Source organism: Branchiostoma lanceolatum, chromosome 15, assembly GCF_035083965.1.
Source record: "Branchiostoma lanceolatum isolate klBraLanc5 chromosome 15, klBraLanc5.hap2, whole genome shotgun sequence".
In the NCBI taxonomy this organism is placed as follows: Eukaryota; Metazoa; Chordata; class Leptocardii; order Amphioxiformes; family Branchiostomatidae; genus Branchiostoma; species Branchiostoma lanceolatum.
In genome coordinates, this window is record NC_089736.1 from 395,133 (window position 1) to 409,506 (window position 14,374).

A 14,374-nucleotide genomic window follows, 5' to 3' on the forward strand; every position below is an offset into this window, starting at 1 on the left:
TTTGTGTGGCTAGATTCTTCCCTGAAAATGGGAGCGCAGTGTGGAAAGAGATCCACCGCACTTCCTTTGTGTTTACCAACGATCTGTAAGTGAACAGCTGAAAATAGCAGGGAAAACAAGCAAACGGAACTGAGTATCGAAGTAAGGACTAGATTATACAGAAGTTGGTGGTACATTGCATCTTATAATTCACCAAGAGAGCATGAGGCAAGCGTAATTTTATTATTTATACAGCGTGTTTGCGTGTTGCAAATGGAGCCCCGCATGCAAATAAACCGCCAATGTTGCCAGCGCATCGGAACTGTGTACGTGGGCCGGCGTGCTACCGACAGGTTGAATCAAACTCCGACTTCCAAGTTTTATTTACAAACGGTTTTAGTCCATAACTAATACGTAGCTGCATATCTCCACAACAACGATTTTTATACAACCAATTGTTCGGCTGGTCGGCTGTCGGAGAATGGACCCTTCCGTTAATGATATGCAAATGCAGCTCTGCGCTCCGCCACCAATGTGACATTTCACACTCCATTCAATCACGGACATGGACTGAGAACTACCTCTGAAGACATTTCTGCTTCCTTGTTCACGACAAAACAAAGGGAGGGTGTGAACGAGTAGGACATGTATTTCACAGTCCACACAACACGCAAACACGCTGTATAAATAATGAAATTACGCTTGCCTCATGCCCTCTTGGTGAATTATGAGATGCAATGTTACCACCAACTTCTGTATAATCTAGTCCTTACTTCGATACTCAGTTCCGTTTGCTGGTTGTCCCTGCTATTTGCAGCAGGTCATTTGCAGATAGTTGGTAAAATCAAGGAAGAGCGGCCGAGCTCTTTCCACGCGGCGCTCCCATTTTCAGGGAAGAATGTAGCCACACAAACGGGGCAAAAACGTTGTATTTACTATTATCAAACAGATTCAAGAAATAAAACACGTTATATTATGTATTTACTTCCTGTTCCCGTCTACTGTGAATGTTACAACGTTCCTTATATTTCGCTTTCTACTGGTATTTCATTTCATAATGTTACATATGTTTTAGTTCGTTCCATTTCGTTCCATTTCGTTCCATTTCGTTCCATTTCGTTCCATTTCGCACTTTCGGGGGACCGCAGATTTAATTGCTCGGGTTTGGGTGAAAATCAGTACATTCACTGCTGCCATCTTGAAACCATTTTAGTGGCCTTACAGTCAGAGAAACTTCTGCAACTGTCCTGTTTGACAGGTAATGAAGTCAATCCACACCAACATTGGAGAGGTTACGTTACCAGTGATGGTGACTCACCAGGTGACTTCCGGTTCCGGCACACCTGTGACCTTACAGTCCATCCTGGCGGGGTCATCCTCCGCGACCTCTAGTGGCTTGATCTTCTGTTGGAACTCCGGATGGACCATCGGCTCGCCTTCCTCGTCTGTCAGCTCTGAAAACAAAAACATTAATCTTTAACACTTAACCTTTAACATTCAACCTTTTTAAGTTTAACATTGACCTTCAACTTTTAATATTCAACCTTAACATTCAGCCTTTAGCCTCACATCACTATGTCTTCTGTTGGAACTCCAGATAAACTACTGGCTTGACTTCAACATTGCAAGACCTGACCACATACCAAATTTCGTAACAATCCATCCATAACTTATTGAGTCATGCTATCAAACCCACAAACACCGTACAAATACAACCAAATTGATGAAAAACATAATGAGTCAAGGTAACTACATATACGTGATTGTAGCTGGAGTCTACCAACTCTCTTAACAGCACACATACACTTCATCGGAATGGGCTTTAACCCACATTTCAGCACCATGCACTGACACTTTATTCTGGCGGCAGCTGAGCGTTGAATGTATGCTTAATGACAGTTTTCACTCAGACCGTACTTTCCTCCACGTGTAACTGATCGACATCAACAGAGTTGATGGCGCGGCAGGTGTACAGCCCTGACATTCAACCTTTAACATTCAACCTTTAACGTTGAACCTTTAACCTTTAACTGTGACCGTACCTTCCTCCACATGTAGCTCAGCGCTGCAAGACACCACGTCCACAGAGTTGATGGCGTGGCAGGTGTACAGCCCTGACATTCAACCTTTAACATTTAACCTTTAACATTCAACCTTTAACTGGGACCGTACCTTCCTCCACGCGTAACTCAGCGCTGCAAGACACAACGTCGACAGAGTTGATGGCGCGGCAGGTGTACAGCCCTGCGTCCTCCGGGTACGCCTCCCGCAGCACCAGGCAGTAGATGTTCCCCTCCTGGAGGAACTGGAAATCCTCCGACTCCTTAATCGGGAAGTTGTTCCTCAGCCACATCACTGGAAGGAGGGGAGAAAGGAAGTGGTTACACTAACGGTACCTGACTACGGTTCCACACTACATTACAAGACTACGGTACCTGACTATGTACCAGACTATAATACCAGACTATGGTACCTGATTACTGTACCTGACTACAGTATCAGACTACGGTACCACACTACAGCACAAGACTACACTACCTGACTATGGTACCTGGCTATGGTACCTTATTACAGTATCTGACTATGGTAATGACACACTATGGTACCAGACGACAGTACAATACTACAGTACCTGACTATGGTTCAAGACAATGGTACAAAACTGCAGTACAAAACTATGGTGTAAGATTACAGTACCACAAGACCACTAACAGTACCAGACTACAGCACCAGCCATACCTGCAGGTTTGGGTTGTCCAATCACGACGACCTCAAACCGTGTGGTGCTCCCCTCCTGGACCGTCTGGCGCAGCATCCTCTTCAGGAACACGGGAGCCGTGTTCTCCTCGTCCTCCCCCGCCGTGAAGTATGAACTGCTCTCCGTGTCTGTGGAAATAAGTTACAGTAAAAATTATAAAAGTCATTTCGTCACCTTCAATAAGCACAAACTGCTCTCTGTGTCTTTAAATAAAACAGCAAAACCAAACTACTTGATATACTCAAGTATCACATGGTGTAACACGAGTTAGTAAGTATCAGGTATAAAAACTCAAGGTGCACAGTCAAGGAAATTGCTTATAGAGTTCATTAGTAACCCTATCGATAAAAGATGCTGTGCTATGCTTTCTTATTAGTAAAATTAATGTATTAGAAACTTCATGGACCCATCACAACTACATGTAGGAGTAATGTGAGAAGAGTTCTTCAAAATGATTTAGATGTTAGATGACTTAGGCCACGCCAATTTAATTTCTTGGTTAACGGATTTTCATTGAAAAAAAAAATTGGGCCAGCCTTCTGTTTTATGATTTTTTTTTCTACAATTTTTTTTCTTAAATAAAAATCCGTCAACCAAGAAATTAAATTGGTGTGGCCTTAAGTAACCTTGTCTGCCTCTACAGGTGTGTTACCTGACTCGGAGAAGGTGCCGCTGTAGTACTCCTCTGATTCGCTGTCTGCGGGAGACGACACGCCGGACATGTCCGAGCCGGTCGACCCGCGGCGCTTCAGCGAGGTCATCCTGGCCAGCGGACGCTTCCCCTCCTGTACAGGGGAGATGTCAAGATGGATATTTCACTCCAAGGTAGGAGTCAGGCTACATTTTTGTACATTTTCATCCTACACACAGCTACACAAAGCATGGTATATCTTTTCATTATTCATTCCCTGGAACTGTGAGGTACAGACTATTTCCCTCAGACTTAGACTATTTTCATGTTGATATTCCAGTTCCGCAGTATCTAGTTTCAGACAAGATAACCAACAAATTGAATTGCAGCAGATGCTAAATGCAAAGTATGTCTACATTCACACGACCGCAAAATATAACAGTGTATATTAAACTTACAGTACATTAAAGTTATTAGATTAAAGTTAAGAAAGTTTAAGTTAAGTTTTTCTTCTGGAACATTAAAATTTTAAGAGATTAGAAGTAAATGTACAAACTTAAGAATTGCTTCATCCTTACTCCGACTCACCGGTATGGTTGCAACATTCTCCTGTATCAGTCGACCTCTGACCTCTCCCTCCTGGGGCACAGGTTCTATTTTGGCAACCGGTTTCTTGACCTCTTCTGCCATGATGATGACCTACAAGGGTCAAGATCATCAGTGAGAATATTGTCCCTCCAGTTTATTTTTGGAAATCAAAACACTTTATTAAAGGCAATGTCACAGTCACTGTCAAGTTTTAGTTTCAACTGTTCAGGAAAAATGTACCGTATTAGATGAAGAAAGGAAAGCAAAGTTTATAAGTTAAGGAAGTTTTTACAAGTTTATGGCATTATCGTTTTTCTCTATATGAACCACTGTTCAACAATTGAAACATGGTCAAGATACACTTCACAATGTGGGGTAGAGCTTAACATTGCAGGGAGAGGGGTAAACGCTATATATTATGACTGGATGGGAATTATTTACAAGTAAAGGTTGGACGCTGTAGGTGAAGCACAAAGGAAAGCAAGATTAGTATCAAACTACAGGTGGAAAGTCTACAAGAAAGGAGGAAAAGGAGCTGGTGAGACTGGGTACTAACAGTAACAGTATGACGGGTGTAAGTACTTAGCAGCATGAAGCTAAGAGGGGGGCACTTGTCATGTAGACTACAGCACTAAGGACTGAGGACAGAAGCACAGGGGAACAGCTGACACAGAAATAGCCAGAACCATCTGTTTCCATGGCAACAGTTGTTCTACTTCACATTTTCTGGATCAAAAGAGCAGAATTCCGCCACTACATACAGGATTGATAGAATTACATGTTGCAAATACAGAAATAGGTAAGACAACCAATTTTCCAGAATTGTTTGTTTTTCCTACATTTCTTAATAGTTTTTTTGTAAATAGAGTATGTTACATTGGAAACAGAGTTTTCATGGAAACAGTTGTCATGGAAACAGTTGCCATGGAAACAGAGTTGTGTGGCCAATGAGAAGCTGCTGACCTCCCCTGTCTTCTTGGTGACCTCCATGACCGCGACCCTTGAGAAGGCCGGGGGCTTCGGTTTGGGCGCCGGCTGTGGAAGTTAATGGAACGGGGTAAAAAATCACAAATTAAAATTAAAACACAATTTTTCCTTAATTCATAGATTCCAAGGTTGAGAGTGGCAAAGGTGGCAAAAATGCCTTACGCCTGTTTTTTTTTAGGGTACAACTTAAGTCCAGCAATCTTCAGTTGCTTTGTAAATAAATGATGTTATCATTTAATGTCTGGTTGCCTAACCTTAATCTTTAAGTTCCATATCAACAATGAAGTGTGTAACAGACCTCTAAACAGTCTGTAAACTTTAAGTATGATAATTTTTTGAATTACTGGTTTGATACCCCTCCTTACCTCAGGTGGTTCCTTCCTCAGAGCTGGCTCTGGTTCTGGTTCCTTCAGTGCTGGTGCGACCACTTGCGTCGTTGGGGGGGAAGGCTGCACCACAGGTGGTTGTGGAGCACCAGGTGCCGTCTTCGCTACAGGCGACTTCTTGGGGGACGGAGGAGGTGTCGGCGGCCTCTCTGGAACCATCTTAGCTATTGGAGACGTCTTAGCCACCGGCGATGTCTTGGGAGAGACTTTCTCTGCTTCTTGAACCTCCTCAAGTAATAATTGATACGGTGTTGGCACCTCTTTCTTGGGAGAAACCGGTGTGGGTACCGGTTCTTTAGCTTTCTTTGCAACCGGTTTCTCTGTAGCCATGGCAACGGGAGCAGCTGGTGTGATGGGAGCTGGTTTTGCTTGAGGCGGTTCGACGACTGTCTCCGCCGCCTGGGGTGCTGCCGGCTGCACTTCTTGAGGCTGTGAAAGGGGGTACAGGAGACACCACATTGTATTAACCTTCAGGCTACAAAGCTAGCAGTTTAATTAATTGCCACCAAATTTATACTAGGGCAAGCCAGCACAGAGAGGGTTAAGTTAGAGTTGTGATTATTTCTGTATATCACAATTTTGATGTTTGTTACCTTTTTCTAACAGCAGAAAAGCTGATTTCTCAGTTTATCCAGTCCTAGTACTTACAGTGTATTAAAATTTACCTAATTTTGAAAATGAGCCTTTCCATTTAAGACTGCAGAAATATGAGAATACATGGCCTTACTGCCGAATAAAGAGGGCATACAAGGTATGTTAAAAAATGTGTAATGTTACAAATCAGGTAGTTTTTTGCCATTAAATTACACCTTGCGTGTTCACAACATTGTCATCCATGAAATACTGTTTGTCAAATTTGCTGCTAACTCTATGAAAAACAAGCACTTTTCTATCATATTATCTTTTTAAGATAAGGTTACGTACTACTTGTTTGTCCAGATATTTTATCACCTTAATTGCGTTGACCATGTAAGATAGAGTCTATTTTAATGTGTATTGATGTTGTTCCGCTGATGATGATTCTAAGGACGGCGATTCTGACTAATTTTTAATTGTTATAAAATACGCAATTTAGCCCCAAAGGCTACCGTAACGATATATTTTAATGGAATAAACTATTCAACTATTCAAAAGCAGATGCTGAGATAAGACCAACCCAGACCACCTCACCTGTGCTGAAGCCGTGATGACCACCGACACCAGCTCTGTGGATCTCCTCACTTCCGCAGGAACCGCGGAGATGGGCCGGGTAGACCCTGCCTCCCTCCGCGGAGCTTCTGGGCTTTTCTTAGCGTCTTCAGGAGCAGCAGCCTCCGTCTTAGGAACCTCAGGAGCCTTCTTTACCTCTTCAGGTGCTGAAACCTCTGTCTTAGGAACCTCAGGAGCTTTCTTAACCTCTTCAGGAGCTGAAACCTCCGTCTTAGGTGCCTTCTTAACTTCCTCCACCACTTCCTTTCTTCTTGCAACTTCGGGAACCTTCTTTTCGTCGACCTTTTTCTCCACAGCTTTCTCCAGTTTTGGCACTGTTGCTTCTGGTTCCTTCCCCACCCCTAGTCCCTTCCCCACCTCGGTTGGCAGCTTTTTCTCTGCCACCTTCTCTGCACCAGCAGATACTTTCTTTTCTACCTTAGTTTTCTTTTCTAGCTCCTCTTGTCTTTTCTCCAGAGAGGGTACCTTTCTCAACTCGACAAACGGTGCCCTTCGTCGCTCCTTGGGTGGTTCAACCCTCTCAGCCTCCTCCATGGACGGAGTTTTCTTAAACTTGATCGGTTTAGCCTGTTGGAAGATGGCCAAGTTAGCCCGCTGCAGGACCGAAGGTGCTTCCCTCAGCTCTGGTTTTTCTTCCTGCTTCTTCACGTGAGGAGGAATTCTCAGCTGGGTTGGCGGTTCGGCTTTGCGCACGAAGAGAGGTTTGAACTTTTCTGGTGCTTTACTCTCAGCTTCTTTGCTGGGCGACACTTTCACGCGGTCGGCAACAACGTGTACCTTCGGCTTGGGTGGCGTTGACGGCGGGGTCTCCGGCTTCTCCGTGATTGATTGCAGGGACGGTTTTTCGATGACGGTTATCCGCGGGAGGTCCAGCGAGGCAGATTTGCGTAACGTAGGAGCAGGAGCGGGCTTGGCGGGAGTCAGTTTCTCCGCGCTACTTTTTGTTGTCACTCCTCGGATTTTCTGTGTGATCTGGCTCAGCTCGTCAGGCACAGACTTGGAGTGGACCAGCGGCGCTCGCGTCACCTGCTTCCGAACGGGTTTCAGACCCTTCCTCATCTGGAGGAGGATCTCAAGAGGCGACTGATCGTCCTGGGCGTCAAAGGAGGAGGATTTCTTGAGAAGCTGAGGTCGTGACATCCTCGCTTCCACTGTGGAGCGGTCGTCGAGCGACTTTGCTTTCACGAGTTTGGGAACCCCCAGCCTCCCCGGCAAAGGCTTCTCTGTCGGTCCTTTCTCTTCTACGGAGAAGGAAACCTTCATCTTTGGCACTTCAGTTCTCGATAGCTTCTTTTCCTCCCCTTTTCTCTCGTCAGGAATCTTTGGCACTTTGGAGAAGTTCAGTTTCGACACCTCCGTTTTTGCGGTTTGTGGCACTTTGGGTGTTTTTGGCTGCACACTCGGTTTGGTTTGTCCCAGAGAAGGTTTACTGACGGGTACAGCAGGCACTAGTTTCGGCACGGATGGGGCGACTTTCTTTTTGGTATCTTTTGGTACAGTTTTTGTTTCCATGGTGACTGGTGGTTTTGCAGGTTTTGTTTCCGTGGTAACTGGTGGTTTTGCAGGTTTTGTTTCCGTGGTAACTGATGGTTTGGCAGGTTTTGCTTCCATGGTAACAGGTGCTTTTGAAGGTTTTGTTTCCGTGGTAACGGGTGGTTTTGCAGGTTTTGTTTCCACGGTAACTGGTGGTTTTGCAGGTTTTGTTTCCATGGTATCGGGTTGTTTTGCAGGTTTTGTTTCCATGGTAACAGGTGGTTTTGTTTGTTCCAGAGGAGGCATGTCTTTGAAGATGTCGGCTTCTGTTGCCTTGGTGATGCGAGAGGGCTTGGCACGATCTGAGGAGGGCTTGTCTTTGAATACAGCAGCCTTTTTAAATGTGAAAGGAGAGGCCATAGAAGGTGAGCCAGGGGAGGGGGGAGTCTGAATAATGGTGGGGGGAGGTGGCTTGGAGCGGGGAGTTTCAGTAATAACAGGAGGAGGTGGTGGTGCCTTGGGTTTGTCAGCTTTCGGCTGCGCAGGTTTGCTGACGGTGGGGTCTTCGAACGTTGGCTTCTGCAGTCTGCTGGACACAGCCTTCTGTTTCATGAGTCTGGTGGGCTCCTTTTGCTGTTTCGCATCGGCTTTTGGATCCTGCTGTTTCCCCACCCTTTGCTGTTTGGATTCTGGGGTTGGTTCTGCTGATTTCTGCACCTTGGCGCTGGGCGGGCGTCCTTCCCTCTCCGCCGATGTCGGGCTGCCGGTTGGAGTCGGACTCGAGGTGACCATAACTCGAGCAGGGCTTGGCGTCCGCGGCCGTTTCGGGCTTGGGCTCTTCAACTGACGGTCCGTCTGCGGTTTCTGCACGTCACGCGGAACCTTCTGGTCGATTTTCGGCGGGGCGGGCTGGGTGGAACCGGGGCTTTCGTCCCGGCTTCGGGAGAAGAACTGTCCCGTGGGCGAAGTCTTCGGCCCGGGGCTGGCGATGACGGTGATTTTTGCGGGAGTTGGACTCGGAGTCTGACCCCGACCGACCCCCATGACCTCGAACGACGCTGACTTCTGTATCGGCCGCAGCGGGCCAGACATAACCGTGACCTTTGCCGGGCTGACGTTCCCGCCTCGCGGGCTGACCGGTGGGACTATCGTCGACGGCAACCAGCTGCCGCTGTCACTGAGGGGTCGCTGCTTCTGTGGGGGTGGGGGGTAGGCCGGCTCAATGACCATAGAGTGAGGTCGCTCTCTACGTGGAAGGGTCGTCGTCCGGGTAACGATGTCTTGTGACGAAGGCATGAAGGCATCGTCAGCCGACGCCTGCTTAAGGAGCCCTCCTGAGACTTGACCTTGAGGCATTTGCTGTGACCCTGAGAGCGTCTTAGACACCTGGATTTGAGGCGGTGATGATGATGAGACGTCGAATGACCTTGACTTTGAAAGCTGTCCCGGCCGGCCGGCATGAGAAGGCAAAAGTTCAGCCCTTTTCGATGTCGGGGTGCTGACGATTTTTGGTACTTCAATTTTCGCTGCTTCTCTTGTTTGCACCACAGCGCGCTGGGGCGGGGTCGCGGGTTCTGTCGGAGCTGTTCCCTCAATCGTCCTCGACTTCACCAATGGGGGCCTTGGGATCTCCAGAGTTGTCCTGTGTTTCCCAGCGGCAGGCCCGTTCGGGTAACTGGCTTTCTCCGTCGTGACGTCCTGAATAGAGGCAGATTTCTTCAGCTTGGCTTCTGGCCCTTTGTCCAGACCAGAATCAATGCTGGACACAGAGGCAGTGCGCGTGATCTGGCCGAGGGGACGGGCACCTGAAAAACCCTGCAGCGAACTGCCCTGGGCCTCCAGCTGTTTCATGGCTCTCATTTTCTGGCGGGAATGAAGGATGAAATGGGCAGCATGATAGAATGGTGCCAAAACAAGTGATCAGCATGACATGACAAAGCTGGAACTCATAAAAGTAACCCAAACTGATAGCTTCAATAAAAACAAAACAAACTTACAAAAGATTGCATTGATTCTTTTACATCAAAATGACATGCTTGCACACACAACTTGCCCCTGCATGCACTATGCACAATCCCATGCCTTCGCTGCCACAGTACCTTAGTCCACACAGAGACCAAACCCCTGAAGTGCTCCTGTGGGAAGATAGGGGGCGCTACACACATGGCATTCACCGCACAGTATGCGGCAAAGCCACGGCTGGAAAACTTCACAGGCAAAGTGCAGAAAACATGTATAACATGAGGGCAGTGCAAGTGCAGTGACAAAAAAAGTTGGTGCTGCATTCAATAATCATTCAGCAGGGAGAGACACATTCAAGACTACACGATAGCATTACACTACAAGTCTATGAAAAATAACCATCTAAGCACCATCTAAAATACATTCATTGTATTCTAAAGCTTCAAAATTCTCCAGCTACAATGCCTTGAAATTTTAACAACATACATCTTGCAATATGTCATTTCTTTTCAATTAAGATGCTGCTATCATACATTATGTACATATCAAAATAACAACTAAACCATAACTAACATATCCAAATGCAAAAAGGGGATTTCAACAACAGACAATATAGCAAGACTTTTTCTTTGCAATTAAAATGCTGCTAAGATACATTTATACAACACTGGTAATAAGTAACACTGGCAGCACAATAGAAAGAAAGAACATATTTAACAGTAAGCAATTCAGTACCAAGGACGTAACCAGTCTCTACTTGTTTTTCTTAGGGTTCTTTTTTGCTGCAAAAAAATACAATTCTAGCTTTAAGTGGCACAACACCTGTATGTCTTTAAGTAGCACTTGAAGAATAAGACGTTTTTTTTACCTGCCACTTTCTCCTAGCCATGAAGTCCTTGATGTTCTGTTTTGGCACAACATAGTCACCAGGGACCCTCCTGTCTCTCTGTGGTAGAGGGAGGGGGAGAAATTATTTCTCAATTCTCTATAAAAGATGACGGTATTGTTCCATAGCCTTTTTAGGCCGTAGGAGCAGTGGATTATTAACCACTGTGTCTAGGGCACAGTATTGAAAGGTGAAGCCCATCTCTCTCCTTCCTGTCTCTCTGTGTTAAAGGCAGGGGGAGAAAATGTTTTGTCTAGATCTTAGTTCTCTGTAACTGAGTCCGCTTACAGATGTGATTTTTGTGGCAGAGACTACCATTCTCGTATAGGGCTGTTTAGCCATAGTCGATGCTGTAGGGCTGTTGTGAATTAGGATTTTACCAGCCTCAATACTGACCGACGGAGGCCGTATTATAGTTCTCTGTAGGAGACAGTTGATGCTAGTAGAAGTTTTCTTTTTCCCTAGAACTATCATAGATTAGAACTTGTTGTCATCAAGTACAGTACATCCTTACTACATAGCTTTAGACAACGACTACAGTTAGATGTGCAAAGGTTAGGTGTGACACTGGTTATTCAGTGTAATATAAGAAGCTACTGCCACGCTTTGTGCCTGCAAAGCTGCATGAAATTATTTCTTAATTCTCTATTAAAGGTACAAGTAATGGTAGTCTCATAGCCCTTTTGAGGCCGTAGGGGCAGTGGGTTGTTATCCACTGTGTGTAGGGAATGGTATTGGAAGGTGGAGCCATTCCCTCTCCTTCCTGTCTCTTTGTGTTAAAGGGAGGAGAAATAGTCGGTCCACAGCATTTCTTAATCCTCTGCATGAACTGGTACTGTCCTCTACATTTTCTCTCTTGTTCTCTTTTCATGAAAATATCAATGTCAATGAAAAGACACATGAAGTTCTTACCTGGAGCCAGCTGTGCTGAAGACACTGTTCGATGGTGTACCTCGCCCTGCAAATAGACAAACTACTGTTAGCCTGCAGTCTTCTCAAATGGTTGCCCCTTATCCAGATTGGTGTGGTAGTAGCTAAGTTTGGTAATATCATGTAAATCAGGGTACTTTAATCCTGGATTGGAAATCACAACCAGTACACAATGACTCCCAAGACTCTAGGAGACTGCTTAAGAAAAGTCTTACTCCTTGCTCTGTGCCAGCAGCCCCTTTAAGAAGTCTTTGGTCTTAAGATAAATGTCTTACTCCTTGCTCTGTGCCAGCAGCCCCCTTAAGAAGTCTTTGGTCTTAAGATAAATGTCTTACTCCTTGCTCTGTGCCAGCAGCCCCTTTAAGAAGTCCCTGGTCTCAAGAAAGCTGATAAATGTCTTACTCCTTGCTCTGTGCCAGCAGCCCCCTTAAGAAGTCTTTGGTCTTAAGATAAATGTCTTACTCCTTGCTCTGAGCCAGCAGCCCCTTTAAGAAGTCCCTGGCCTCCTGTGAGCTGCTGCTGACCCCTTCCCGGGTCATGTCGATGTTCCCGCGGATGATGTTCCGTAACGTGGCCAGGTCCGACTTCCCCGCAAACGGAGAAACTCCGCACAAACTGGGGAGAGAGATCGATAACATTTGGTTAATCACAGAACCCACACATTACAGGAATTTTTTTCCATCTTCCATTGTCTTAAAAGAAAGTAAAACCTATAGTAACAGTATTTAAGTTTCAGATTTGACCAGAGATTGTCAAAATATATCATCTTCTTCAGATCAGCTTAAAAAAAATCAATTTTGTGATGAAGAGGAGAAAAAGATTAAAAAACATCTTGGACTTATTTTCTATTGATTCATTGATCTTACTTGCTTTAATCAAGATTTGGCTGCTAGAAGTAACTTGAATTGCCGATGAGCTATACACTCAGATAAATTTTTGTTACATTTTAACTTTGAACTTACAGTAGGTAGGTCATGACCCCCAAGCTCCACATGTCAGCAGCAAACCAGATGACCCCAAAGTTCACGACCTCTGGAGCACAGAACTCCGGAGCCTCAAACTTCACTCTGCAAGAAAGGAGAGAGATAAGACAAGACGTTAAATGGAGAGCCCGTGTTTGAGGAGAGCTCCACCTGAAGCACGTAAAAGAACCCAACACACTTATCGAAAAGAGTACGGGTCCTTCCCGGTGTGAGTGGAGAAAATAAATCTGTCTAGATATGCAGCTGTTCAGTATAAGCTTCACTCCAGTATGAACCTGGGCTAATCTACCTAATACAAGAGTGTATAGTATGGGTTTAGAATGGGTTCATACAATCATTGGAGGAATTTCTATTGTCTAGGCATTCTTTGATATATTTTAGATGTGAAAATGCGTATATCTAACCTGATGTTTTCCCGCGGGTGCAGGCGTCGCGCGCTGCCGAAGTTGCGGAGCTTGATGTTGCACCCCGTCCTATCGGCGCACATGACGCTCTCCGGGCGCAGGTCCAGGTGCGCCACCTGCTGGCCGTGCAGGTACTGCAGCCCCTCGCACACCTGGTGGATGAAGATGGCCGCCTCCCGCTCCGTCTGCGTGAAGTCAGGCTCCAGTAAACGCTCCATCAGCGGACCCCCCTCCAGGCTGGGGGAGAGAAGAAAAAGTTACAAGCTTAGAGTCTACAATTCCAGGTACACATACCAGCTCCATTCCTTTGCTTAGGGGCAAAACTATTCTAACTTTCAATGTTGTAGAATTCTCTTAAGATTCTGGCTGTAGTCATTCTGCTCAATTGGTGGGCCTGCGGCAGAAGACAAAAATGTTACAAACTGCAATCTAAAAGAAGACTTTAAGTTAGTATACAAAGCTTTAAACATTATCAACCCCAGTTTCTTTTCAGAATAAATTGGTATGACCTTAAATAAGAGTCCATTGTTAAGTCTTTGCCATGGCAAAACTCTTAGTAGTTTTCTAAGAACTCTGGTTACTGCTACTAAAACTACTGATTGGAAAAGACATGAGAAAACTCACAACTCCTACACCAGGGTGATTTTACTGTCCAAATCGACCCCCAATTTAGGTCCCTTCCAAAAGATGGGTGCAGCCCCAACTGAGATGTCCTGATCCCTGGACTGGTCTCAAAGTTACCGACTAGAACAAGGAACTCACACATGGACATCCCTTAGATTTTTATTTTCCCCAAAAAAAATTTTAGAAAAAAAAAATTTTTTTTTTGGAAAATAAAAATCCGTTAACCAAGAAATTAAATTGGTGTGGCCTGATTGAAAAACACATGAGGAACTCACAACTCCTGCACCAGGGTGATTTTGCTGTCCAACTCGAACGCGTCGTACAGCTGGAGGAGCTTCCCATGATGCAACTGCTGCATCATCTCGACCTCGCGCAGAAGTTTCTCGCGCTGTTCGGCGGTGTCGAGGCGGACGGTTCGCGCGGCCAGCAGCCGCCCCGACAGCTTCTCCAGACAGCGCTGAACCGTCGCAAACCTTCCTCTGGGGAAGCAATGGATCAATCAATCAATCAATCAATCATTCGTTCAATCAATCAATACATTTATCCATCAGTCAATAGGTCGATCCTTAAGTTA

The 14,374-nt window shown here is 45.5% G+C and overlaps 1 protein-coding gene across 1 annotated transcript in view; it reads right to left on the reverse strand.

The window, feature by feature from the left end:
* LOC136420982 (titin-like) overlaps nucleotides 1-14,374 on the reverse strand; it is a 51,134-nt gene that overhangs the window by 3,042 nt on the left and 33,718 nt on the right. Inside the window, exons 6-20 of the mRNA XM_066408125.1 lie at nucleotides 14,076-14,279; nucleotides 13,177-13,413; nucleotides 12,752-12,856; nucleotides 12,252-12,404; nucleotides 11,772-11,817; nucleotides 10,842-10,919; nucleotides 6,500-9,874; nucleotides 5,309-5,758; nucleotides 4,920-4,991; nucleotides 3,957-4,067; nucleotides 3,390-3,522; nucleotides 2,719-2,865; nucleotides 2,152-2,334; nucleotides 2,022-2,093; nucleotides 1,298-1,433 (exon numbers count right to left, since the gene is read on the reverse strand). Of these exons, the coding sequence (XP_066264222.1) occupies nucleotides 1,298-1,433; nucleotides 2,022-2,093; nucleotides 2,152-2,334; nucleotides 2,719-2,865; nucleotides 3,390-3,522; nucleotides 3,957-4,067; nucleotides 4,920-4,991; nucleotides 5,309-5,758; nucleotides 6,500-9,874; nucleotides 10,842-10,919; nucleotides 11,772-11,817; nucleotides 12,252-12,404; nucleotides 12,752-12,856; nucleotides 13,177-13,413; nucleotides 14,076-14,279 (5,502 nt within the window). The remainder of the gene's footprint in view (nucleotides 1-1,297; nucleotides 1,434-2,021; nucleotides 2,094-2,151; nucleotides 2,335-2,718; nucleotides 2,866-3,389; nucleotides 3,523-3,956; nucleotides 4,068-4,919; nucleotides 4,992-5,308; nucleotides 5,759-6,499; nucleotides 9,875-10,841; nucleotides 10,920-11,771; nucleotides 11,818-12,251; nucleotides 12,405-12,751; nucleotides 12,857-13,176; nucleotides 13,414-14,075; nucleotides 14,280-14,374) is intronic.